The sequence below is a fragment of the Triturus cristatus genome, chromosome 6 (genome assembly GCF_964204655.1).
Source record: "Triturus cristatus chromosome 6, aTriCri1.1, whole genome shotgun sequence".
In the NCBI taxonomy this organism is placed as follows: domain Eukaryota; kingdom Metazoa; phylum Chordata; class Amphibia; order Caudata; family Salamandridae; genus Triturus; species Triturus cristatus.
Genome location: NC_140589.1, coordinates 344352666 through 344379941, shown reverse-complemented (window position 1 = coordinate 344379941; position 27276 = coordinate 344352666). Strand labels below are relative to the sequence as shown.

At 48.9% G+C, this 27276-nt stretch overlaps 1 protein-coding gene across 1 annotated transcript in view; it reads right to left on the bottom strand.

The window, feature by feature from the left end:
• ITGB1BP1 (integrin subunit beta 1 binding protein 1) overlaps positions 1 to 27276 on the bottom strand; it is a 192341-nt gene that overhangs the window by 48136 nt on the left and 116929 nt on the right. Inside the window, exon 4 of the mRNA XM_085610729.1 lies at positions 24505 to 24641. Coding sequence (XP_085466855.1) covers positions 24505 to 24641 — 137 coding nt within the window. The remainder of the gene's footprint in view (positions 1 to 24504; positions 24642 to 27276) is intronic.

Sequence of the window (27276 nt, the reverse complement as noted above, 5' to 3'; positions counted from 1 at the left end):
CCACACTTAACATATTGTATTGCCTTCAACATATGCTTTTAACAATAAATATTTGAGGCCAAGTACATTCATCAAAACATTTCTTAATAAACACATCAGGGCTACAGCCATGATAATTGGCTTGCCACCATAACCAACTCCTTCCTGCTGCATCACATTTAACCTTTGCCACAAGCTAAAAAAGTGCACTACCAAAGTCTTTATAGTGGAAGCTCACAAATGAAACTTAATCAAGTACTGTACTCAGGGGAACCAGATGTGGGTGGAGCTTAAATCCCTCTCTCAGTAGGATTCTGAAAGCTTTTTTTGTGGATCACATCAGTTGAACTGTCAAGCCAAACCTAAAAATCCATGTAGATTAGCGTGGCCCTGGGCATCCCATACTGCTCTCAAACACAAAATTGTACAATGAAGTCTAAAGTTAACAATGGAATAGGAGGATGATGGGACTACAATACTCTCCTCATGACTGATCTCCTACTATGCCATTGCCAGAGAAAAACAAAAACTATAAATTATCTAGTTATCTACTTTAGAAGCATGATATACAGTTCGGGTGTAAGGAAAAATCTAGCGCTATATCACAAATGTGTAATCCAGTGTCAAATGTATTGACAATTAGGGATATTCAGGACACTGTAACACTGCTTTCAATTACGGAACTAGAAGAAGATCCGGTGACAATAGGGAGGGTATTGGAAGACTTGGACATTAGACCAGATCTTTCAATATCACGTGGACTTAAAGAAAAATCCAGATGGTCTCCAAATTTAATGAGTGGCAATAATATAGAAATCTTTCATACTCTAGTTACTAATGATCTGGATAACATTACAAAGAAAGTAGGTCCCTCTTTTAATAACTTAAGGGATAACTTAACAATAGAAGAACGACAGGCACTAAGAATTTTAGCAGAAGACCCTGATCTGATTATTAGAAAGGCTGATAAAGGGGGTAACATTGTTGTGATGAATAAGGTTGATTATGAACAAGAAATATACTCTCAATTGAACAATGTACAATGCTATGAAAAAATTGTATATAATCCTATGTTCCTTCTTGTAACAAAGATTAATGGACTTTTGCGAAAATGGCATGACAACTGTCTTATTGACGAGGATGAATTTCTATATCTGAAAGTGAACCATCCACTGTACCCTTGTTTGTATACTTTACCAAAAATTCACAAAGACCCCCCAATTGTATCGAGGATTGGGGGACCTACAGAGCGGTTGTCCCAATTTGTGGATTTATTTTTACAGCCAATAGTGGTTAACCTACCTTCATATATAAAGGATACAAAGCACATTCTAAATATATTAGGAGATATCACTTGGGAGACAGGTATGATGTTAGTAACACTTGATGTGATATCATTATATACCAGTATATGTAACGAACTAGGTATGAAAGCGGTTAACCATTTTCTTTCTAAGAGGCCAGCAAGTCAATGGGAACATACTCAAATGTTGTTGGCTATGACAGAGTTGATACTATGTAATAACTACTTTCTTTTCAAAGAGGAATGGTTTAGGCAAACCCAAGGAGTTGCTATGGGCTCCAGATTTTCACCGGCCTATGCCAATCTGTTCATGGGCTGGCTGGAAGAGATGGTGATATGGGGCCCATCAGGCAACCTTTGGAATGATCATATCCTTTACTGCGGACGTTACATAGATGACTGCCTTATGATCTGGACAGGTACAAAGGAAAGGTTACAAGAGTTTATCAGTTATCTTAATAACAATGACATGAACATCATTTGCAAGCCCTACAAAAGTGGTATTTTTGGATATAGAATTGTATGTAAAGGATAACAAGATTTATAGTAATATGTATCGCAAACCTACGTCATGTAACGCTATTTTACATGCAGATAGCGCACATCCCCGACATCAGATAAAAGCGATCCCATTTGGAGAAATGATGAGGGCACGACGTAATTGTAGTGAAGAGAGTCAATTTAAGGTATGCGTTGAGGATATGGAAAGAAGGTTCATCCAGAGGGGTTATTTGAAACAAGATATCCTTGTAGCCAAACAGAGGGCTTTTAAGACAAAGCGATCATCCACCTTGAAGCCGAGCAAGATTGTAACACTGAGTACACCACCCATTAGAATGATTACTGATTACACTCCTATTAGTAAGATTTTATAAAAGAGCTTGACTAAGCATTGGCATATTTTGAAAGCTGATAGGACATTACAAGAATTTCTTACTGATAAACCTCAGATTACATTTCGTAGAGACAAGACATTGGGCATGATATTAAGTCCCAGTTACCCTTTAGATAAAAAAAACAAGAACCATGGTTGATGCAAATCAGTAAAGGTTTTTTCAAATGTGGCCATTGTGGCATGTGGAAATTGATTATGCTACTTACCAGTATGCATCTGTTCTTGGCATGTAGGGCTGCTGACATTCATATCTGTGCATAGATCGCCGCCTAGTGTTGGGTCCGGATGATTGCACATTGTTGTCCTGGAGGAGTCTTCGAAGTATCACGAGATAGGTGGCTCCTCCCCTGGACTACAGTGCGCATGGGCATCCCCTCCATCCTTAGATTGTTTTTCGCCATTGTGGCATAGATGGAGTGTAATACAGTGAATGATGACCATGCTAACTATAAATTACTGAATGCTACAGCTGCTACAGGCGCCGGGGAGGAGGGTGGGCGATATGAATGTCAGCAGCCCTACATGCCAAGAACAGATGCATACTGGTAAGTAGCATAATCAGTTCGAGGCATGTGGGCTGCTGAATTCATATCTGTGCATAGATTATATAGCAGTCCCTCCGTTTAGCGGCGGCTGCCCGTGTCAGCTGCAGCAGTCTGAAAAAGGGTTTTGAGAACAGCCTGTCCTACAGCAGCCTGCTGTCTTGAGTGTACATCTACACAGTAGTGTTTGGTAAAGGTATGTATAGTGGACCATGTGGCTGCTCTACATATCTCCTCTAAGGGAATATTTCCCAGGAAAGCCATGGAGGCCCCCAACTTTTGAGTGGAGTGGGCTCTCGGAGGAATCGTTAGTGTGCGCTTAGCTTTTTCATAGCAAATCTGTATACATTTAACGATCCACCTAGCTATCCCTGCTTTGGAAATGGGGTTGCCCTTGTGTTGCGGGGAAAAGGCAACAAACAGTTGTTTTGTCTTCCTGAAAGCTCGTGTTCTATCAATATAGTACATGAGAGCTCTTTTGATATCAAGTGTGTGGAGCATTCTCTCCGCCACATTCTCAGGATTAGGATAAAACACTGGTAGTTCTATAGATTGGTTCATATGGAACTGCGAAATGACCTTGGGCATGAAAGTAGGGTTGGTGCGTAGCACAACCCTGTTTGCATGAACCTGTATAAATGGCTCCTGAATGGTGAGTGCCTGAAGTTCACTAACTCGTCTTAGGGAAGTAATGGCAACGAGGAAAGCTACTTTCCAGGTTAGAAATTGAATCTCACAGGAGTGTAGAGGTTCAAAAGGTGGTCCCATCAGTCTGGTGAGGACCACATTTAGGTTCCAGACTGGTGACGGGGGGTGTCTAGGGGGAATCACACGTTTGAGGCCCTCCAGGAAAGCTTTGATGGCAGGCACTTTGAAGAGTGAGAGGTGCCGCCTGTTTTGAAGGTAAGCTGCTAGTGCGGTTAAATGTATACGGATGGAATTGTATGCTAGATTGCATCTGTATAAGTGTAATAAATAACAGATAATGTTTTGGGTTGACGCATCCAGTGGATTAATGTCATTATTTTTACAATACATGACAAATCTCTTCCACTTTGCCGCATAGCATGCTCTGGTAGTGGGTCTCCTTGCCTCTTTGATGATATTCATACAGTCTGGAGGCAAGTTTAGGTAGCCAAATTCTAGGATCTCAGGAGCCAGATCGCCAGGTTCAGCTGTTGCGGATCTGGGTGCTGAATCTCGCCACGGCTCTGCGTTAAAAGTGTGGGTGTGAGCCGTAGTCTTTGATGCGGTACCACGGAGAGTTCCAGAAAAGTGGTGTACCATGGCTGGCGTGCCCACGTTGGAGCAACTAGGATGAGCGTCATCGAGTGTTACTTGAGTTTGCGTGCCACCAGCGGTATTAATGGTGCTGGGGGAAAAGCGTACGCAAATTTGCCGGACCAGTTCATCCATATCGCATTGCCTTGCGACTGTGGATGTGGGAACCTGGCGGCAAAGTTTTGGCATTTTGCGTTTTCCCTTGTGGCGAATAGGTCTATCTCTGGATGACCCCACTGTTGGAAGTACGGTTGGAGTACTGATGGATGTATCTCCCACTTGTGCATTTGGTGGCTGTGCCTGCTGAGCAGATCTGCCATCTGGTTGTCCTTGCCCGGGAGGTGTTCCGCCATGAGGAAGATGTTCCTCTGAATGGCCCACTTCCACATGCTCTGAGCCAGATGAGACAACTGTGGCGAGTGTGTTCCTCCCTGCTTCTGTATGTAGTACATGGCGGTCATGTTGTCCGTTCGGATCAACACGACCTTGTTGCACAAGTGTACTTTGAATGCTTTCATTGCAAGGAAGACCGCCATTAGTTCCAAAAGGTTGATGTGCATCCTCCTTTGCTGTGTCGACCAGAGTCCCTGCACTGTGTAATTGAGTACATGAGCTCCCCATCCCTGGAGAGACGCGTCCGCTGTCAGTATGATTTTTGGAACAGGCTCTCGGAGCGGTCGGCCCTCGCAAAGGTTTTGTGGATTCCACCAATGCAGAGAGTTGTATGCCCGACCGCTCACCAACACTAGGTCTTTTAACTGTCCGTGGGCCTGATTCCACTGACGTGCTAAGCACTCCTGAAGCGGGCGCATATGTAATCTCGCGTGTGGGACTATGAAGATGCAGGAGGCCATCATGCCTATCAACTGCATAAACACTCTTGCTGGGAGTGAGTGTTGAGGTCTGAACTTCTTTATGAGCAACTGAATGCTGTTGATCCTCACTGAATTTGGCTGTGCCGTGGCTGCCAGAGTGTCTATGGTTGCGCCTAGGTACTGCTGTACGTGGTTGGGTTGAAGGTGGGACTTTGGATAATTCAGTGAGAAGCCCAGGCTGTGAAGAAGGTGAATGGTGTGGGACATGTGGCTGGCACAGTGCTGGGCCGACTTTCCCTGGATAAGCCAGTCGTCCAGATAAGGATATACATGTATGTGCTGTCTCCTTAAGTGTGCCGCCACTGTTGCCAGGCACTTGGTGAACACTCTGGGTGCCGTCGCTACCCCGAAAGGGAGGACTTTGAACTGGTAATGTTGATTGAGAACAGTGAACCTGAGATACTTTCTGTGCGAGGGGTGTATGAGTATATGGAAATACGCATCTTTGAGGTCTAATGTTGCTAGAAAGTCTCCCTGACTGAGCAACGGCAGTACTTGTTGCAGAGTGAGCATGTGAAAATGCTCTGACAGAATGTAACGGTTTAGAGGTCTTAAATCTAGTATGGGTCTGAGAGATCCATCCTTTTTGGGGATCAGAAAATACAGTGAGTACACCCCTGATCCTTTTTCCTTTGCAGGCACGAGTTCTATGGCTCCTTTTTGGAGCATACTGAGAACCTCCTGTTGGAATAAGTGCAAGTGCTCTGCGGACATATGACGGTGCCTTGGTGGTATGTTGGGTGGAGTGGACGTGAACTCCAGACAATAACCGTACTGGATAATTTCTCTCACCCACCTGTCTGTAGTAATGGATTCCCAGACTGGCAGGAACTTCTGGAGTCTCCCCCCGACAGGTGTTACGTGGTCGGGGGGCAGTGACAAGGCGTCACTGTTTGTTGGTGGCGGAGGACCTGGAGCTGTTGTTTCCTAGGCCTCTGCCGTTGATGTTGTTTCCACGGTATCCACCTCTATTATTTTTGTTATAGGTGGGCTGTGGACCTCCTTTAGTGTACTGCGACTGTTGGGAGTTCTGGGTTTTAGATGGTCCTCTGTTGCTAGAGCGACGAAAGGACCCACTCCGAAACTGCTGGGATTGCAGAGCCCCAATAGACTTTGCAGTCTCTGTATCTTTTTGAGTTTTTCTAGGGTGGTGTCAACTTCAGGGCCAAAGAGGGAGTTAGGGTTGAACGGTTGATTGAGTATAGTTGTTTGTATCTCTGGTTTGAATCCCAAGATTCTCAACCAAGCATGCCTTCTTAACATGACGCTGGTGTTGATAGCCCTAGCTGCAGTGTCAGCTGCGTCAAGAGCGCATTTAATGCAAGCGTTGCTTATGAGCTTCCCTTCCCTAATAAGTGTCTCCGCTCCTTCTTTATACTGATCTGGGAGGTGCTGCAACAGTGTCTCTAGGGTATCATAATGCGCCCTGTCGTATCTAGCCAGAAGTGCCTGAGTGTTGGCAATTCTCCAGATGTTAGCCGCCTGTGCAGCAACCCTTTTTCCTGATGTTTCCAAGACCTTAGACTCCTTGTCGGGGGGAGGAGCATCACCCGTTGTCTGTGAGTTGGCTCTCTTCCGAGCATTGGAAACCACCAATGAGTCTAAAGGCAACTGTCCTTTTATGTAGGCAGGGTCCACTGGAGCTGGCCTATATTTTTTTTCAATTCTAGGGTTAAGGACTCTCGCCCTAGTGGTCTCCTTAAAAATGTCATTAGCCTGTTTTAGGACCCCCTTCAGCATGGGCAGAGTTTTCACAGATCTTTCTGAGGTAGAGAAGGTATCCATTAGAAAGTCGTCCTCAATAGGATCAGTGTGGAGCTGTACGTCATGATTGTTGGCGGCTCTTTCAATGAAGGCATTGAAAGCAGCAGTGTCCTCTGTAGGAGACGTTTTTGCCACATATGCCTGTGTGTCTGGAGCAGTATGTGTGTCCCCTGCATCCGTATTGTCCACCCAAGGTTGGTTTTGGTCCTCAGGGTCAGTATCCACAGGATAAGTGCCCTCAACATCACCATCATCTCCAGCATCCGTATCAGAGTGTGTGGGTGAGAATGACTGAGTTTCTGGGGTGCCAAATTGAATATGTTCCACCAGAACTGGTGATGTGGTTCTCTTCTTTTTCAATGGAATCTTGTATGGCTCCATTGGTGTCTCTGTTACGATTTTCCGTTTGTATATGGAAAGTCTACCAGTGGTGGCATCGATAAACTGCCTTGGAACCTCATCTTCGTGAGGCACTGCAACAGCTCTCTGTCCCATCTGTATTCCTGTTGGTGCATCGACAGTTTTCTTCGGGTCGATAGCTTCTTGCGGGTCGAGACCCTTCTTGGCGTCGAACATCTTCGGTCGCACCGCTGGTGGGAGGCCGAACTTTATATGCGTCGACGCGACGTGAACCGCGCTGACCGTTTTCGGCTGCGGGCCTGTCTTCGCACCAGTTATGGAGGCCTTGTCGTGGATGCGTAATAACGACTCCGACACCTTCTGCTTGACAAAGGGAGATGGCGTTGTGGATTGGACACGGTCCTTCGACGCCTTTTTCGTTGTGGCATCAAACCCCGTACCAGATGTCGTCTTCTGGACACGAATAGTGGGATGGGTTGGCTCTCGATGGCCGCTCTCCATATCTGTGTTGACGCTCCTTGGCGCCGATACCTTCGGGTCGGCAACCTTGGCTTTGAGTTTCGGTGCCGCCCATGGCTCGATGTCCCCATGACCTCTCTCGGCGTCGACAGCCGTCTTGTGTGTCTTCGGCTCCGAGGGCTTCGAGGCCTTGCTGCCGTGGAGAGACTCTTTTACTTTCGGTTTCGATTTCGGTGCCGTTGCCTTCAGTTTCGATTCCCGTTGATCGAGTGATGGCGCTTTAGATACCGATGGCTCTTTAGGATAGTTCGACGCCGGGCGTTTATGCGGGGCGGAAGAACGAGAGGAATGATGTTGGTTAAGGCCTTGTGGCGATCCCGCGACCTGAGCCATATTGAGTGCCTCCTTTGGCCCTGTGGCGACCTGAGGGCCTAGCTCATTTTCCGAGCCATACTCCTCGGCCCCAAGGGCCTCTTCGTCGTCTCCTACCTGTACGACGACGTCATCCTCCTCTTCATCTAGTATATGTTCGTCTTCGGCATCATAGTCGGATTCACGCTCCGACGCCGGATCCGACATCTCTCCCCGAACCTCAAGGTCCACGACCTCCTCATATTCGGTTCCGAAGATGTTGTCCGGGTGCGGCGCCACTTTCTGCGCCTCGAGCCGAGCTGCTCGACGAATGCGAAGGGTCTTCTTCGATCGAAACCTGGAGCACGCCATGCAGGTGGCTTCGTCGTGGTTTGGAGAGAGGCACTTGTTGCACACCGGGTGCACGTCGAAGCGAGCATACTTAGCGTTGCAAAGAGGGCAACGCTTGAAGGGGCTATTCGATGTTTTTGGTTCCATCGTCGATCTTGATCGGGCCTCGGACGTCGAAGGACAAAAGGCTAACTTCGATGAAACTACTCAGCGCCGAACGAAAACAATACCGACGAATAAAAGGCCTAAATACTCTAAGAGCTAAGATTAGGACATCCAAACCCAATGGCGGAAAAAAACAATCTAAGGATGGAGGGGATGCCCATGCGCACTGTAGTCCAGGGGAGGAGCCACCTATCTCGTGATACTTCGAAGACTCTTCCAGGACAACAATGTGCAATCATCCGGACCCAACACTAGGCGGCGATCTATGCACAGATATGAATTCAGCAGCCCACATGCCTCGAACATGCGAAAGACAAAACTAAGCAATTTAAGGACAATAGAGATCAAACGTACAATATTTTAACCAACATTAATTGCAGTACCAAATATGTTGTATATGTGATCATGTGTAAATGTGAAAGAATTTATGTGGGCAGCACAATAAGGGCCTTAAAAGATCGTGTCAGTGAACATATGAGAGCAATTAAATATAATGACATGAGATACCCTATTGCAGAACATGTCTACAGTTGTAAAGCACATGGTCCAGCCAAGTCATTTCAATTTTTTGGCACTGAACATGTTAAATTGGATCCACGGGGTGGAAATAGGGAGCTTAAACTGCGAAGGCATGAGGCTAGGTGGATCATGCGTTTGAGGGCCATGGAAGAGGGTCTGAATTTTGACCAGGAGCTGCAGTATTTCCTAGGAGATTAAATATTGAGTGATGTCAATCAAGCTTTTCAGTGCAATTGTTAATATGGAATCCTTTATAAGGATTATTCAACAGATATATATATATATATATATATAGGATAGTAGTATAAATATTTGACTTGTGAGTAATCTATTAATATATATATGGCACGTTAGACATAACTCAGCATAGGCAAGCTGTATCTAACAATCTAATTAATTGTCATTTGTTTAATAATTATGTAGAAAACTGTGCTATGAACGATTTATACTACTCTATTATGAACACGTGTTGAAATTTAAACATGTGTAAATGGCTATCTATTGCGACAAAAAACGCACTACTGCTAGTGATTTTTAGTGAGTCTTAATCGATATTATATTTCTACTTATAAGATTTCAGCACAATATTGGCAACCATAGTGAATAATTGGGTCAGTTGAATGTTATAATTCTTTACTTTAGTGGGATTTATTTTATTATCTGTGACCTGTTATATTGATAACAATGTATTAATTATTTGGATAGATACAATATAGTGTGATAATAGATGTGTTTGCATATACTCCGATACTGTTCAAGATGGCGCCCGCTGTGGATAACGTAGAGTTAGTCACCTTTTTGTTTTTCATGTCTATAATTCAAGGGAGTTGAATAACGGGTACCGCCTACGCGTACCTGTATCGGGGTGGCGAGAGCGTTACGAGGTAAGCGTTAGTTATAGATACGCGTCCCCAGCCTTACGGTGTTGGTAGATTAGCGATTGAGATACTTGTGACGGCCGATTTTGAATAGTTTCCTGTTCTTAATCATAGGTCCCCGTACTTCAGGGAACTTGGCAGGAACTAATTTTGTCCAATTGAAAAGATATTATGACACTGCACAAGGAGCTTATCGTGGGGTAAGAGTTGCTTCTGAAAAAGTCATTAACTAACTACGGCAAATTATTAATAGCCCAAGCAGTTATATATTACAATCTTTCTAGGTCGGTGAAGATTGCAGGCCTGATAATTCAAAAATAAAACGGATAACGTGGAAGTCTGAGGTGCTGGCTCATATACTGATAATAAATAAAGGTAGGAAACGATTTATAATGAAACTAGTTGCATTTTACTTAAACAAATGAACACTGAGTTGGTATTTTAATCGGTCAGGGTCTCACGTTAGCTTCTGTATTTACCTTATAGGGTCTAGCATCGGCATTTGTGTTGTTTTGGGAAAATTGTTAACTTTGAGAGAATTTGACCTGAAAATATACCAGATTAGGAGGTAAGACATAGGAGGACTTGAGTTGTTTGATCAAACATTATACAAACTGATTAGCCTATGCCTCATGTGCTTCGCAGCAACTAATATTCTATCACAATTTGAATTGTTTTAGGCATTTAAACCAAAGAAATAAGGTATAGATACATAATTTCCGGGTGATACTTACTGAGCATGCGTTTCACTAGGGATGGTGAAAAACGATAATATTAGGTGAAAGGCAACCTGACACTTTATTGAGACAATTTACTTATTATTGGTTTTCATTTACCACTGTTTATGGAGAAGGATACTTTAATATAAGGATATGTTAACGATTTGCGCAATTGCTGAGCACAATGTATAGTGATTACTTGATTTACTATGCACAAAAGTTTTCCTCTGCATAAGGTTGTAATCTGGGCGTATTCATATTATTTATATACAAATATTATGTATTTCAATTTCGTTATTTATGTTACTTCCAGCCCTGAGGAAGTCGTTTGTGTTAATCCCTATAGCGACGAAACGCGCTGGGAGTGGAAGACTTTACTGAAAATTAAGGGAGTGGAAGACTTTACTGAAAATTAAAGAAGAACAGAAGCCCAAAAGAATATTGTCATTTTTGATTAACTATTATACTGTGTCTTTAATATTTGGCGTGTGCATCAAAATGAGTAAACTACTTTAAAGCATTACATGTCGTTTGATCACCCTTAAAAGTTCACGCTCAGGCAGTCGCCATGCTGCTGCTTGTTCAAGTAGCTGGATAAATAAACATATTCACAGCTGCGTGGAGGGGAAGCAATTTTTTCCGCAGAAGCACACAGTATTTTCCCAATCACAACGTACTCCTGGCTACCAACATGTGGACGGGCCAATGCCTCTTCCTGTAGTACTTCTGAAAGCTCTTTATTAGGTTGATCACATAATGTCTGGCAGCAGCTGCGCAGTCTAGCCAGACCTAAACAAGCACTGGCAAAGCCAAGAGGTCCACTTATGAGACAAGAGCTATTTGCTTTGTCAATGTTTTTTAGCTATGTTCTACTGCTGCATTGCTACACTGCAGCATGGCGGAAAGGTACAAAATAAAAAGGCGCTATAAAGCGCTCACTGCCGATCGCATGATAGCATTTTTTTTTTTATTTCCGTTGGAAGGGAAGGTGGGGGGGCAACAATGGGTCAACACCGATATTGGGGGGTGTCGGGGAACAAGCGTTACCACACAGCCAGTGGTGTCTGCGTCATAACGCTTTTTTTATGGGTAGTGACGGAAGGAGGAAGGGCTGATGGGGCCAAGCAGCGCCACAGACAACAGAAAGAGGGAATAGAGGTGGGAGCAAGCAATACAGACAACTCTGAGGGCATGCAGGGTATATGGATGAGGGCGGTGAGAGCAAGCAAAACAGATGATGGAGGCAAGAAACACGAACAAGGGAGAGGGGGCAGAAGAAAACATCGCAGACAAAGGAAAGGGGTGTGGGAAAACAACACAGACAAGGGAGAGAGGGTGGGGTAAAACAACACCGATGAGGGACGGAGGGAGGGTGGGAGCAACAATGATGAGGGAAGGTAAGAACAACATAGACGAGGAAGGGAGAGAGTATGGGAACAGCACAGACGAGGGAGGGAGGGAGGAATGGTGGGAACAACAGGGGACGAATGGGAACAACAGACGAGGGAGGGAGGGCGATATGGGAACAAAAAACTATGGAGGGATACAACAGATGAAGGAGGGAGGGTGGGGGTGAACAACAGATGATGGGAACAACAGACAAGGGAGGGAGCGTGGTTGGGAACGACACAGACGAGGGATAATAACTACACAGATGAGGGAAGGAGAGTGGGTTATTGGAAACTACACAGATGAGGGAAGGAGGGTGGTCGGGAGGAACTACGCAGACGAGGAGAGGAGGGTGGGTGGTGGGAACTACACATATGACGGAAGGAGGGTGAGGATTACACAGACGAGGGTTGGTTACTACACAGACAAGGGAGGGAGGGTGGATGATTGGGAACTACACAGATGAGGAAAGGAGGGTGGGAACTAAACAGACAAAGGATTGGGAACAACACAGACCAAGCAGGTAGGGTGGGTGGGGTTAACAACACAGACCAAGGAGGTAGAGTGGGTGGGGTTAACATAACAGACCAAGGAGGTAGGGTGGGTGGGGTTAACAACACAGACGAAGGACTGGGAACAACAGAGACGAGGGAGTGATGGTGGGTGAGTGGATAACAACACAGACTAGGGAGTGATGGTGTGTGAGTGGATAACAGCACAGAGGAGTGTTGGGAACAACACAGGGAAGGGGGTGGATACAACACAGTGGAGGTAGGGTGGGTGGGAATAACACAGGGGAGGTAGGGAGGGTGGGAACAACACAGGGGAGGGCGGGATGGGAACAACATAGGGTGTTTGGGAGGGAACAAACGAGAGGTATCAACACATTGGGAACAACACAGGGGAGGAAGGGTGGGTGGGAGGGTGAACAACACAGGGGAGGAAGAGTGGGTGGGAGGGACAACAACACAGGGGAGGAAGGGTGGGTGGGAGTTACAACAACACAGGGGAGGAAGGGTGGGTGGGAGGTACAACAACACAGGGGAGGAAGGGTGGGTGGGAGGTACAACAACACAGGGGAGGAAGGGTGGGTGGGAGGGACAACAACACAGGGGAGGAAGGGAGGGTGGGAGGGACAACGGGTGGGTGGGAACAACACAACAGGGAAGGAAGGGAGGGTGGGTGGGTTGGTTGAAACAACACAGGGGAGGGAGCGAGGGAGGGTTGAAACAACACAGGGGAGGGAGCGAGACAAGGGTCCTACAATACAGGCAAGGGAGGGTGGACGGGTGGGTGGGGTACAATACAGACGAGGGATAACACACAGACTAAGACTGGGAACAACACAGACCAGGAAGGGAGGGTCGTGGATCCGGGAACAACACAGACGAGGGTGGAAGGGTTGACGGATGTGGGAACAACACAGACGTGGGAGGGTCGGTGTATTTGGGAATAACACAGACGAGGCGGAAAGGTTCACAACACAGACAAATGTCGGCGCGGGTGGGAGGGGTTACATTACAGACAAGGAAGGATCAGTGGGATACAATATAGAAGAGGAAGGATCTGTGGGTGGGATACAATATAGACGAGGGTTATACAATACAGACTTTGGGGTACAATACAGATGAGGGATGTACAATACAGACGAGGGTTGGGAACATCACAGACGAGGGAGGGTCCATGGATGTGGGAACAACACAGACGAGGGTGGAAGGGTGGGCAGATGTGGGAACAACACAGACGTGGGAGCGAGGGAGGGTCGGTGGATGTGGGAACAACACAGACAAGGTGGAAAGGTTCACAACACAGACGAAGGCGGCGTGGGTGGGTGGGAACAACACAGACGAGGGAGAGAGTGTGAGTGGGTGGTAACAACAGACGAGGGAGGAAGGGTGGGTGGGTGTCAACAACACAGACGAGGGAGGAAGAGTGGGTGGATGGGAACAACACTCACAAGGGTTAGGAACAACACCGATGAGGGAGGGACGGACGGTGGCTAAAACACAGACGATGGCGGGTGGGTGGGCAGGTAGAATACAGACAAGGGAGGGTGGATGGTTGGTTACAATACAGATGAGGGAGGGTGGTTGGGTACCATACAGACAAGGGATTGCAATACAGACGATGGGGTACAATACAAACAAGGGAAGGTGGGCGTGGTACAATACAGAAGATCGGGGTACAATACAGATGAGGGAGTGTGGGTTGGTTTTGTACAATATAGACGAAGGACGGTGGGTGTAGGGGGTACAATACCGACGAGGGAGGGAGGGGGGTGGTTGCGGTACAATACAGACGAGGGATAACAACACAGACGAGGGTTGGGACAACACGGACGAGGGAGGGAGCGTTGGTGAATGTGGGAACAACACGGACGAGGGGGAAAGGTTCACAACACAGACGAAGGTGGCGCGGGTAGGTGGGGTTACAATACAGACGAGGGAGGATCAGTTGGATACAATACAGAAGAGTGTTATTCAATACAGACGTTGGGGTACAATACAGACAGGGATGTACAATACAGACGAGGGTTGGGAACAACACAGACAAGGGGAGAAGGGAGGGTCCGTGGATGTGGGAACAACACAGATGAGGGTGGAAGGGTGGGCGGATGTGGGAACAACACAGATGTGGGTGGGAGGGAGGATAGGTGGATGTGGGGTACAATACAGACAAGGGATGGTGCGTGTATGGGGTACAATACAGACAAGGGAGGGAGGGTGAGTGGGGTACAATACAGACATCAGAGTACAATACAAACAAGAGAGGGTGGATATGCGGGGTACAATACAGACAAGGGATGGTAGGTGGGGTACAATACAGACAAGGGATAACAACAAAGACGAGGGTTGGGAACAACACGGACAAGGAAGGGAGGGTCGGTGGATGCGGGAACAACACAGACGATGGTGGAAGGGTTTGCGGATGTGGGAACAACACAGAAGTGGGAGGGAGAGAGGGTCGTGGATGTGGGAATAACACAGACGAGGCGGAAAGGTTCACAACACAGACGAAGGCGGCGCAGGTGGCTGGGAACAACACAGACGAGGGAGGAAGGGTGGGTGGCTGGGAACAACACAGACGAGGGAGGAAGGGTGGGTGGGTGGCAACAACACAGACGAGGGAGGAAGGGTGGGTGGGTGGCAACAACACAGACGAGGGAGGAAGGGTGGGTGGGTACAACACAGACGAGGGTTAGGAACAACACAGACAAGGGAGGGAAGGAGGGTGGCTAAAACACAGACGATGGCGGGTGGGTGGACAGGTACAATACAGATGAGGAAGGGTGGTTGGGTACAATACAGACAAGGGAAGGTGGGTGGGGTACAATACAGATGAGGGAGTGTGGGTTGGTGGTGTACAATATAGACGAAGGAGGGTGGGTGGAGGGGATACAATACCGACGAGGGAGGGGGATGGTTGCTGTACAATACAGACGAGGGATAACCACACAGACGAGGGTTGGGACAACACGGACGAGGAAGGGAGTGAGCGTCGGTGAATGTGGGAACAACACAGACGAGGGGGGAAGGTTCACAACACAGACGAAGGTGGCACGGGCAGGTGGGGTTACAATCCAGACGAGGGAGGATCAGTGGGATACAATACAGAAGAGTGTTATTCAATACAGACGTTGGGGTACAATACAGACGGGGATGTACAATACAGACGAGGGTTGGGAACAACACAGACGAGGGAAGAAGGGAGGGTCCGTGGATGTGGGAACAACACAGATGAGGGTGGAAGGGTGAGCGGATGTGGGAACAACACAGATGTGGGTGGGAGGGTGGATGTGGGGTACAATACAGACAAGGGATGGTGCGTGTATGGGGTACAATACAGACAAGGGAGGGAGGGTGAGTGGGGTACAATACAGACATCAGAGTACAATACAAACAAGAGAGGGTGGATATGCGGGGTACAATACAGACAAGGGATGGTAGGTGGGGTACAATACAGACAAGGGATAACAACAAAGACGAGGGTTGGGAACAACACAGACAAGGAAGGGTCGGTGGATGCGGGAACAACAAAGACGATGGTGGAAGGTTTTGCGGATTTGGGAACAACACAGAAGTGGGAGGGAGGGAGGGTCGTGGATGTGGGAATAACACAGATGAGGCGGAAAGGTTCACAACACAGACGAAGGCGGCGCAGGTGGCTGGGAACAACACAGACGAGGGAGGAAGGGTGGGTGGCTGGGAACAACACAGACGAGGGAGGAAGGGTGGGTGGGTGGCAACAACACAGACGAGGGAGGAAGGGTGGGTGGGTGGCAACAACACAGACGAGGGAGGAAGGGTGGGTGGGTACAACACAGACGAGGGTTAGGAACAACACAGACAAGGGAGGGAAGGAGGGTGGCTAAAACACAGACGATGGCGGGTGGGTGGACAGGTACAATACAGATGAGGAAGGGTGGTTGGGTACAATACAGACAAGGGAAGGTGGGTGGGGTACAATACAGATGAGGGAGTGTGGGTTGGTGGTGTACAATATAGACGAAGGAGGGTGGGTGGAGGGGATACAATACCGACGAGGGAGGGGGATGGTTGCTGTACAATACAGACGAGGGATAACCACACAGACGAGGGTTGGGACAACACGGACTAGGAAGGGAGTGAGCGTCGGTGAATGTGGGAACAACACAGACGAGGGGGGAAGGTTCACAACACAGACGAAGGTGGCACGGGCAGGTGGGGTTACAATCCAGACGAGGGAGGATCAGTGGGATACAATACAGAAGAGTGTTATTCAATACAGACGTTGGGGTACAATACAGACGGGGATGTACAATACAGACGAGGGTTGGGAACAACACAGACGAGGGAAGAAGGGAGGGTCCGTGGATGTGGGAACAACGCAGATGAGGGTGGAAAGGTGGGCGGATGTGGGAACAACACAGATGTGGGTGGGAGGGAGGATAGGTGGATGTGGGGTACAATACAGACGAGGGAGGGTGAGTGGGGTACAATACAGACGAGGGAGCATGGGTGGGCAGGGTACAATACAAACAAGGGAGGATGGATATGCGGGGTACAACACAGACAAGGAACGGTAGGTGGGGTACAATACAGACAAGGGATAACAACACAGATGAGGGTTGGGAACAATACAGACAAGGGAAGAAGGGTGGGTGGGTGGGAACAACACAGTTGAGGGAGGAAGGGTGGGATACAATATAGACGATGGTACACAATACAGACAGGGTACAATACAGGCAAGGGATGTACAACACAGACGATGGAGGAAGGGTGGGCGGGGAAACAACACAGACGACGGAGGATACAACACATAAGAGGGAGGAAAAGTGGGTGGGTGGGAACAACACAGACAAGAGAGGGTGAATGGCTGGAAACAACAGACGAGGAAGAGGGGGTGGGGGCAAAACAGAGAAGAGAAATTAAAACACAGACGGGGAAGGGGGGCAAGTGGGAAAAACACAGACGAACAAGGAAGTGGGTTGTGGGGAAAAACACTGAAGGGTGAGTGGGAAAAACACAGACGTTGGTTGGGAACAACAGACAAGTGTGGATGGGTGGTTGGGAACAATACAGATGAGGGTGGGTGGGTGGTTGGGAACAACACAGACAATGGTGGGCGGGTGGTTGCCAACAACACAGACCAGGATGGGTGGGAACAACAGAGACGATCCTGAACAAAATAGACTATGGGAACACTACCGAAAAAGAGAGTGGGTGGCTGAGAACAAGACAGATGAGGAAGGGAGGGTGGATGAACAAGACAGATGAAGGAGGGTGGGTGGTAACTAAACAGATGAGGAAGGGAGGGTGGGTGGTAACAAGACAGATGAGTAAGGGAGGGTGGGTGGTAACAAGATAGATGAGGAAGGGAGGGTAGGTGAGAACAAGACAGATGAGGAAGGGAGGGTGGGCAGGAACAATACAGATGAGGAAGGGAGGGTGGGCAGGAACAAGACAGATGAGGAAGGGAGGGTGGGCGGGAACAAGACAGTTGAGGAAGGGAGGGTTTTCAGGAACAAGACAGTTGAGGAAGGGAGGGTGGGTGGGAACAAGACAGTTGAGGAAGGGAGGGTGGGCGGGAACAAGACAGATGAAGAAGGGAAGGTGGGCGGGAACAAGACAGGCCGGGAACAAGACAGATGAGGAAGGGAGGGTGGGAGGGAACAAGACAGATGAGGAAGGGAGGGTGGGAGGGAACAAGACAGATGAGGGTGGGAGGGAACAAGACAGATGAGGGTGGGAGGGAACAAGACAGATGAGGAAGGGAGGGTGGCCGGGAACAAGATGGATAAGGAAGGGAGGGTGGGTGGCAACGACACGGATGAAGAAGGGAGGGTGGGGTGGAACAAGACACATGAGGAAGGGAGGGTGGGTGAGCGGGGACAATACTGATGAGGAAGGGAGGGAGGGTGGGTGGCTGGGTGGGAACAAGACAGATGAGGAGGGGAGGGTGGGTGGATGGGAAAAAGACACATGCGGAAGGGAGGTTAGGTGGATGGGAACAAGACAGATGAGGAAGGGTGGGTGAGAACAAGACAGATGAGGAAGGGTGAGTGGGTGGGACCAAGACTGACGAGGGAGGGTGATAACAGCACTGACGAGGGAGGGGGACAACAGCACTGACAAGGGAGGGTGGGTGAGTGGTAACAACACAGACGAGGGAGGGAGTGTGGGAATGGAGGAAGGGTGGGAATAGCATAGACGAGGGAGGAAGGGTGAGAACATCACAGACAAGGGAGGGAGGGTGAGAACAACACAGACAAGGGTGGGTGGTAACTAAACAGATGAGGAAGGGAGGGTGGGTGGTAACAAGACAGATGAGTAAGGGAGGGTGGGTGGTAACAAGATAGATGAGGAAGGGAGGGTAGGTGAGAACAAGACAGATGAGGAAGGGAGGGTGGGCAGGAACAAGACAGATGAGGAAGGGAGGGTGGGCAGGAACAAGACAGATGAGGAAGGGAGGGTGGGCGGGAACAAGACAGTTGAGGAACGGAGGGTTTTCAGGAACAAGACAGTTGAGGAAGGGAGGGTGGGCGGGAACAAGACAGTTGAGGAAGGGAGGGTGGGCGGGAACAAGACAGATGAGGAAGGGAGGGTGGGCGGGAACAAGACAGATGAGGAAGGGAGGGTGGGCGGGAACAAGACAGGCCGGGAACAAGACAGATGAGGAAGGGAGGGTGGGAGGGAACAAGACAGATGAGGAAGGGAGGGTGGAAGGGAACAAGACAGATGAGGGTGGGAGGGAACAAGACAGATGAGGAAGGGAGGGTGGCCGGGAACAAGACGGATGAGGAAGGGAGGGTGGGTGGCAACGACACGGATGAAGAAGGGAGGGTGGGGTGGAACAAGACACATGAGGAAGGGAGGGTGGGTGAGCGGGGACAATACTGATGAGGAAGGGAGGGAGGGTGGGTGGCTGGGTCGGAACAAGACAGATGAGGAGGGGAGGGTGGGTGAATGGGAACAAGACACATGCGGAAGGGAGGTTAGGTGGATGGGAACAAGACAGATGAGGAAGGGTGGGTGGGAACAAGACAGATGAGGAAGGGTGAGTGGGCGGGACCAAGACTGATGAGGGTGGGTGGGAACAGCATTGACGAGGGAGGGTGATAACAGCACTGACAAGGGAGGGTGGGTGAGTGGTAACAACACAGACGAGGGAGGGAGTGTGGGAATGGAGGAAGGGTGGGAATAGCATAGACGAGGGAGGAAGGGTGAGAACATCACAGACAAGGGAGGGAGGGTGAGAACAACACAGACAAGGGAGGGTGAGAACAACACAGACAAGGGAGGGTGGGAACAAGACAGATGAGGAAGGGATGAGAACAAGACAGATGAGGAAGGGTGGGTGGGTGAGAACAAGACAGATGAGGAAGGGTGGGTGTGTGGGAACAAGACAGATGAGGAAGGGTGGGTGTGTGGGAACAAGACAGATGAGGAAGGGTGGGTGGGTGGGAACAAGACAGATGAGGAAGGGTGGGTGGGTGGGAACAAGACAGATGAGGAAGGGTGGGTGGGTGGGAACAAGACAGATGAGGAAGGGTGGGTGGGTGGGAACAAGACAGATGAGGATGGGTGGGTGGGTGGGTGGGTGGGAACAAGACAGATGAGGATGGGTGGGTGGGTGGTAACAAGCAGATGAGGATGGGTGGGTGGGTGGGAACAAGACAGATGAGGATGGGTGGGTGGGTGGGAACAAGACAGATGAGGATGGGTGGGTGGGTGGGAACAAGACAGATGAGGATGGGTGGGTGGGTGGGAACAAGACAGATGAGGAAGGGTGGGTGGGTGGGAACAAGACAGATGAGGAAGGGTGGGTGGGTGGGAACAAGACAGATGAGGAAGGGTGGGTGGGTGGGAACAAGACAGATGAGGAAGGGTGGGTGGGTGGGAACAAGACAGATGAGGAAGGGTGGGTGGGTGGGAACAAGACAGATGAGGAAGGGTGGGTGGGTGGGAACAAGACAGATGAGGAAGGGTGGGTGGGTGGGAACAGGACAGATGAGGAAGGGTGGGTGGGTGGGAACAAGACAGATGAGGAAGGGTGGGTGGGTGGGAACAAGACAGGTGAGGAAGGGAGGGTGGGTGGGAACAAGACAGAGGAGGAAGAGAGGGTTGGTGGGTGGGAACAAGACAGATGAGGATCAGGAACAAGACAGATGAGGAAGGGATGGTGGGTGGATGTTAACAAGACAGATGAGGAAGGGAGGGTGGGTGGTTGGAAACAAGACAGATGAGGAAGGGATGTGGGTGGGTGGGAACAAGACAGATGATGAATGGATACAACACAGACGTGGGAGGGTGGCGATTGTTAACACAGACGAAGCAGGGAGAGAGGGTGGTCTGGAACAACACAGACAAGGGAAGGAGGGTGGTCGGTAACAACACAGATGAGGGAAATAAGGGAGGGAGGGTGGGGAGAACAACATTGATCAAACAACTCTGACGAGGGAGGGAGAGTGGGAATGGAGGAAGGGTGGGAACAGCATAGACGAGGGTGAGAACAACACAGACAAGGGAGGAATGGTAGAAACAACACAGACGAGGGAGGGTGGGAACAAGACAGATGAGGAAGGGATGAGAACAAGACAGAAGAGGAAGGGTGGGTGGGAACAAGACAGATGAGGAAGGGAGGGTGGGCGGGAACAAGACAGTTGAGGAAGGGAGGGTGGGCAGGAACAAGACAGTTGAGGAAGGGAGGGTGGGCGGGAACAAGACAGATGAGGAAGGGAGGGTGGGCGGGAACAAGACAGGGCGGGAACAAGACAGATGAGGAAGGGAGGGTGGGAGGGAACAAGACAGATGAGGAAGGGAGGGTGGGAGGGAACAAGACAGATGAGGAAGGGAGGGTGGGAGGGAACAAGACAGATGAGGAAGGCAGTGTGGGCAGGAACAAGATCGATGAGGAAGAGAGGGTGGGCGGGAACAAGACAGATGGGGAAGGGAGGGTGGCCGGGAACAAGACGGATGAGGAAGGGAGGGTGGGTGGCAACGACACGGATGAAGAAGGGAGGGTGGGGTGGAACAAGACACATGAGGAAGGGAGGGCGGGTGAGCGGGGACAATACTGATGAGGAAGGGAGGGAGGGTGGGTGGCTGGGTGGGAACAAGACGGATGAGGAGGGGAGGGTGGGTGGATGGGAACAAGACACATACGGAAGGGAGGTTAGGTGGATGGGAACAAGACAGATGAGGAAGGGTGGGTGGGTGGGGAGAACAACACTGATCAAACAATACTGACGAGGGAAGGAGGAAGGGTAGGAACAACACTGACAAGGGAGGGAGAGTGGGAATGGAGGAAGGGTGGGAACAGCATAGACGAGGGTGAGAACAACACAGACAAGGGAGGGATGGTAGAAACAACACAGACGAGGGAGGGTGGGAACAAGACAGATGAGGAAGGGTGGGTGGGTGGAAACAAGACAGATGAGGAAGGGTGGGTGGGAACAAGACAGATGAGGAAGGGTGGGTGGGTGGGAACAAGACAGATGAGGAAGGGTGGGTGGGTGGGAACAAGACAGATGAGGAAGGGTGGGTGGGTGGGAACAAGACAGATGAGGAAGGGTGGGTGGGTGGGAACAAGACAGATGAGGAAGGGTGGGTGGGTGGGAACAAGACAGATGAGGAAGAGTGGGTGGGTGGGAACAAGACAGATGAGGAAGAGTGGGTGGGTGGGAACAAGACAGATGAGGAAGGGTGGGTGCGTGGGAACAAGACAGATGAGGAAGGGTGGGTGGGTGGGAACAAGACAGATGAGGAAGGGTGGGTGGGTGGGAACAAGACAGATGAGGAAGGGTGGGTGGGTGGGAACAAGACAGATGAGGAAGGGTGGGTGGGTGGGAACAAGACAGATGAGGAAGGGTGGGTGGGTGGGAACAAGACAGATGAGGAAGGGTGGGTGGGAACAAGACAGATGAGGAAGGGTGGGTGGGAACAAGACAGATGAGGAAGGGTGGGTGGGTGGGAACAAGACAGCTGAGGAAGGGTGGGTTGGTGGGTGGGAACAAGACAGATGGCGAAGGGTGGGTTGGTGGGTGGGAACAAGACAGATGAGGATCGGGAACAAGACAGATGAGGAAGGGATGATGGGTGGATGTTAGCAAGACAGATGAGGAAGGGAGGGTGGTTGTTTGGGAACAAGACAGATGGCGAAGGGAGGGTTGGTGGGTGGGAACAAGACAGATAAGGACCGGGAACAAGACAGATGAGGAAGGGATGATGGGTGGATGTTAGCAAGACAGATGAGGAAGGGAGGGTGGGTGGTTGGGAACTAGACAGATGAGGAAGGGATGTGGGTGGGTGGGAACAAGACAGATGATGAATGGATTCAACACAGACATGGGAGGGTGGTGAGTGTTAACACAGACGAGGCAGGGAGGGAAGGTGGTCGGTAACAACACAGATGAGGGAGATAAGGGAGGGAGGGTGGGGAGAACAACACAGATCAAACAACACTGACGAGGGAAGGAGGAAGGGTAGGAACAACACTGACAAGGGAGAGCGAGAGGGTGAGAGATTTGGGAACAACACAGACGAGGGAGGGAGAGTGGCAATGTAGGGAGGGTGGGATCAACACAGATGAGGGAGGGAGTGGACAACACAGACGAGGGTGGATGGGTTAGAACAACACATACAAGGGTGGGTGGTAACAGCATTGACCAGGAAGGGTGATAACAGCACTGACAAGGAAGGGTGGGTGAGTGGTAACAACACAGACGAGGGAGGGAGTGTGGGAATGGAGGAAGGGTGGGAACAACACAGACAAGGGAGGGAGGGTAGAAACTACACAGACGAGGGAGGGTGGGAACAACACAGATTAGGGATGGAGGGAGGGTGGGAACAACACAAAGAATCGGAACAACACGGATGAGAGCAGCGAGGAAGAGTGGGAAAAACAAGGAATAGGGAAGGGATGGGAAAAACAAGGACAAGGGAAGAGAGGGAGGGTGGGTGGTAAAAACAAGGACTAGGGAAGGCAGGGTGGGAAAACAGGGACTACGGAAGGGAGGGAGGATGGGAACAACAAGGACTAGGGAAGGGAGGGAGGGTGAGAACAACAAGGACTAGGCAAGGGAGGGAGGGTGGGTGGGAACAACAAGGACTAGGGAAGGGAGGGAGGGAGGGTGGTTGGGAACAGCAAGGACTAGGGAAGGGAGGGAGGGTGGGAACAGCAAGGACTAGGGAAGGGAGGGTGGGTGGGAACAGCAAGGACTAGGGAAGGGAGGGTGGGTGGGAACAGCAAGGACTAGGGAAGGGAGGGTGGGTGGGAACAGCAAGGACTAGGGAAGGGAGGGAGGGTGGGAACAACAAGGACTGGGGAAGGGAAGGAGGGTGGGAACAGCAACGATCGTGAAGGGAAGGAGGATGCGAACAACAAGGACTAGGGGAGGGAGAGTGGGAACAACAATGACTAGGCAAGGGAGGGAGGGTGGGGTGGGTGGGAACAACAAGGACTAGGGAAGGGAGGGAGAGTGGTTGGGAACAACAAGGACTAGTGAAGGGAGGGAGGTTGGGTGGGAACAACACGGACTAGGGCAGGGAGGGAGGGTAGGAACAGCAAGGACTAGGGCAGCGAGGGAAGGTAAAAACAACAAGGACTAGGGCAGGGTGGGAGGGTGAAAACAACAAGGACTAGGGCAGGGAGGGAGGGTGAAAACAACAAGGACTAGGGCAGGGAGGGAGGGTGAGAACAAAAACGACTAGGACATGGGAACAAGAAAGACTAGGGCAGGAAAGGAGGGTGGGAGCAACAAGGATGAGGGATAACAACATGGATTAGGGAGGGGGTGTGGCAACAACACGAACAAGGGAGGGAGGAACACAGCAGGGGAGAAGAACACGAGGGAGTCAGTTGAAATATACACTCTCTGTGGTAGAATGATGAAATACAAATAAAAGAGTAGTGTCCAAAAAATGAAGATTGGAAGGACACAAGTAATGTGCCCATGCTCCAGGGAAGGGACAAGCCTACAAAGAGGAAGGAAGCCTACAGCAGTTGACCGTAGGAAGCAAGCAAACAAAAGCGAACCAACCTATGGTAGCCAATTGGCGACCTCCAAGTTTGCTGTTAGAAAACAAAAGGTATTGAAGAGATAGCGCATGTGCTGTCTAGTCAAGACCTAAAAAGTAGAGTTCCCCTTTGAAAGTGCATGCTGCAAAATAAATTCAGCAGATGAAATGTTTTACCTGAGCGACATCGATGTAGTTTATCAAATCCAATGGACCCTGGAGGTTCCTGCTTTCCTCAATTTTCAGTTTCTCAATGGCACCCACATATTTAACTCTAAATTCTGTACTGGTCTCAGAAGAGCTATTGCTTTGTCCTGCAAAGAAGAAAGAAAGTAGTCACATGCAAATAGAATTAGTTTTTTCCAAACAGAAGTGATAATTACTGCGTAGCTAAGTCGTGAAGTTGGTGGGTTCAGGAAGGGGCTAGGAATACTTGAACAAACATCAACTACCAGTAAGCAATACAGTGTCACAAAGCCTTAAAGTGTGGAAACACTGTCTATTGAGTATTACAACTGTACTGCGTCCAACACAATGCCTTTCTTGTTTTGAATGGCCTGAACTGCAAAAAAACACAAGTGTTGACATAACCTTCACCTGCGCTGATCACGTGACTTCTTCCCAGACCTAAGCCAGAGTTGCTACTGCTCCATCATCCTTGGCTGAGCTGACTGGCAGTTACCGTGCAGGGCTCATGCCGTTTTACCTGCACCCTCATGGAAGACCTCCGACTACCTTTGACAAAGATCTGTAGAGTACCTTTTAAATGGAATTGCTTACCTACACTTATGGTTGAGGAGGATGCGGGAGCAGCCACAATGCTGATCCTAGGAGTAAATTTGTGATCCAGAGTCTTTGGTCTAGCACACTGGTAGTGATGGCTAAGTAAGGGGTGAGGGAACTGTGCTTCTCCATGGAGCATCATGATTTTTACACATTTCCTAAGACAATGTCTATATCATGCCTGAAGCTTGTGTACAGGAAAGTACCTCAGTACGTTTGATTAGATTAGCGGCTACTGAAAAATTGCCCTGGTCCCTGGAACCAAGGAGAAGCTACTCTTTTTGAGGCTTGATTTCACTAATAGTTTAAGGTTATGCCCTGTGGTCTAAGGAATGCCTTAGCCACATTCCAGAGGATACTAAACTAGATGTTGGGTTGTCTGGAGACATTCTCTGTTGTGTATTTAGACCTCAAAGTTGTATTTAGATACAACTAAAAGGAAACCTTATGGACACTTCCAAAGTACACTGGCTGCACTGTAGCAGGCCAAACCACTGATTAAAGTGACCAACTGAAAGACTTATCAGTCATCTACAGTGCACAATGATCCCCTGTAAGGTAAGGCCTAGACTGTGATGGACTGGGTGATTGCCACTAGCCAGACCTAGTAGGTCCTTTGTAGGTCTCACTGGTTATTACTGAAACTTAGTGGCCCACTATGGGAAGCTAGTGGCCTATCAGACTGCCCAGACCTTGCAGAAGCAGTGTAGGAAATGTATCTGGTTTGCAGAGTGTGATGTAGCCTTTGGGACCATGAAGCAGGTATTGTGCAGGACACCGGTAATGATGGTACCGGACTGTAGTCAGCCCTGAAAAATCTAAAAGATGCTTTAGACCAGTGATCTGAACTGCTATGGCTCAACTTAACAAGAAGTCTAAGGAGCATTCATCATTTGCAGAGTGTTGCCAAAAATCAGAAAAGTGCAGTGACTGAGAAGTACTTTCCCATTTTCTGGTCCTAAATGTTCTTTAAGTCCTACGTGTTGGGGACCATGTGCGTTTGTGGTGGTGTATTTTCATCCATGGATTGGGTTTCACTGTGGAACACACAACCGAGATTCTCACAGGAGAGCCAGTGAGCAGCCTAGAAAGTATTTCCAATCAGATGACCATTGGTCGCTGAGCCAGGCCCACTGTTTCTGATGAGTGAATGGTTGGTATTTGGAACCAATATCCTATGCAAGGGTTGGGAAATTTGTGTAAAGGCCTGCCCTGTTCATTGTTCTGACCTTCCTTATGATTTTTCGTTTCCAGTCAACTTGACAATCTGCACTAGAGGCACTTCACATTTTATAGACTGTAGACTCTGCCAAGGGTGTGTAATTTAATGAAATGGCTACTTGTTGAAGACATGCAATGCTTCATAAATCTACTTGCCCTGTGAAAAAATCTAATTATCCTATTTGATGTCATACAGCGTTCACATATGAGAGCTGTGATAATATATTTTCTGATTGTGCCAGGTCTCATGTTATGTCAAGATTTGGATTCTAACAAATCTCTAATTCTGTCTCTTTCTGATAACACAAAAAGCAGAACATGCTATGGTTCTAGTTCTGTCAAATATTTGAATAGTCACAGGCTCTCTTTATGAGTGGCCTCTGTTACGGCCAGCTTTTTGATCACTGTAGGGCTCTGAATATGCCAGTGCTTTTGTTATGCTGGCGTTTTGATTACAACAATGTTCAGATCACAAAACTGTTCTAACAGTACTAATGCTCTCTTTCTTACTTTAGTTTCAGAGGAAAGGTCTAGGAAAATGCTCTAGCAAATTTACTTTTAATCATTCACCTTATTCACAAAATGTTACTGTAAATAAACCCAGATTATATTTGTTGTTCACTGCCAACTGTTCATCAACGAGACCTCTCACAGTCTGAAATGCTATTAATCTTGGGCAAATCACTTTTTTTCACTGTGCCTTGGTTGCCTTGTTTGCCATAATTGTAAGCATATAACAAGACATGGATGAATGCCTGGCTTATACTTTACAACTAGATGAACACTGAAAGGTCTTTGCAGATTCAAAATGTTATGGGCCAGATCACGAAGCATGGGTTATAAGTGGAAAAGTAGATTTTACACTCATAAAAGGATTTACTTGTGTGAAGATTTTGGGATGAGGAGGAGCAACATGGCGGACGCGATCTGAACTCCCTCCACCAC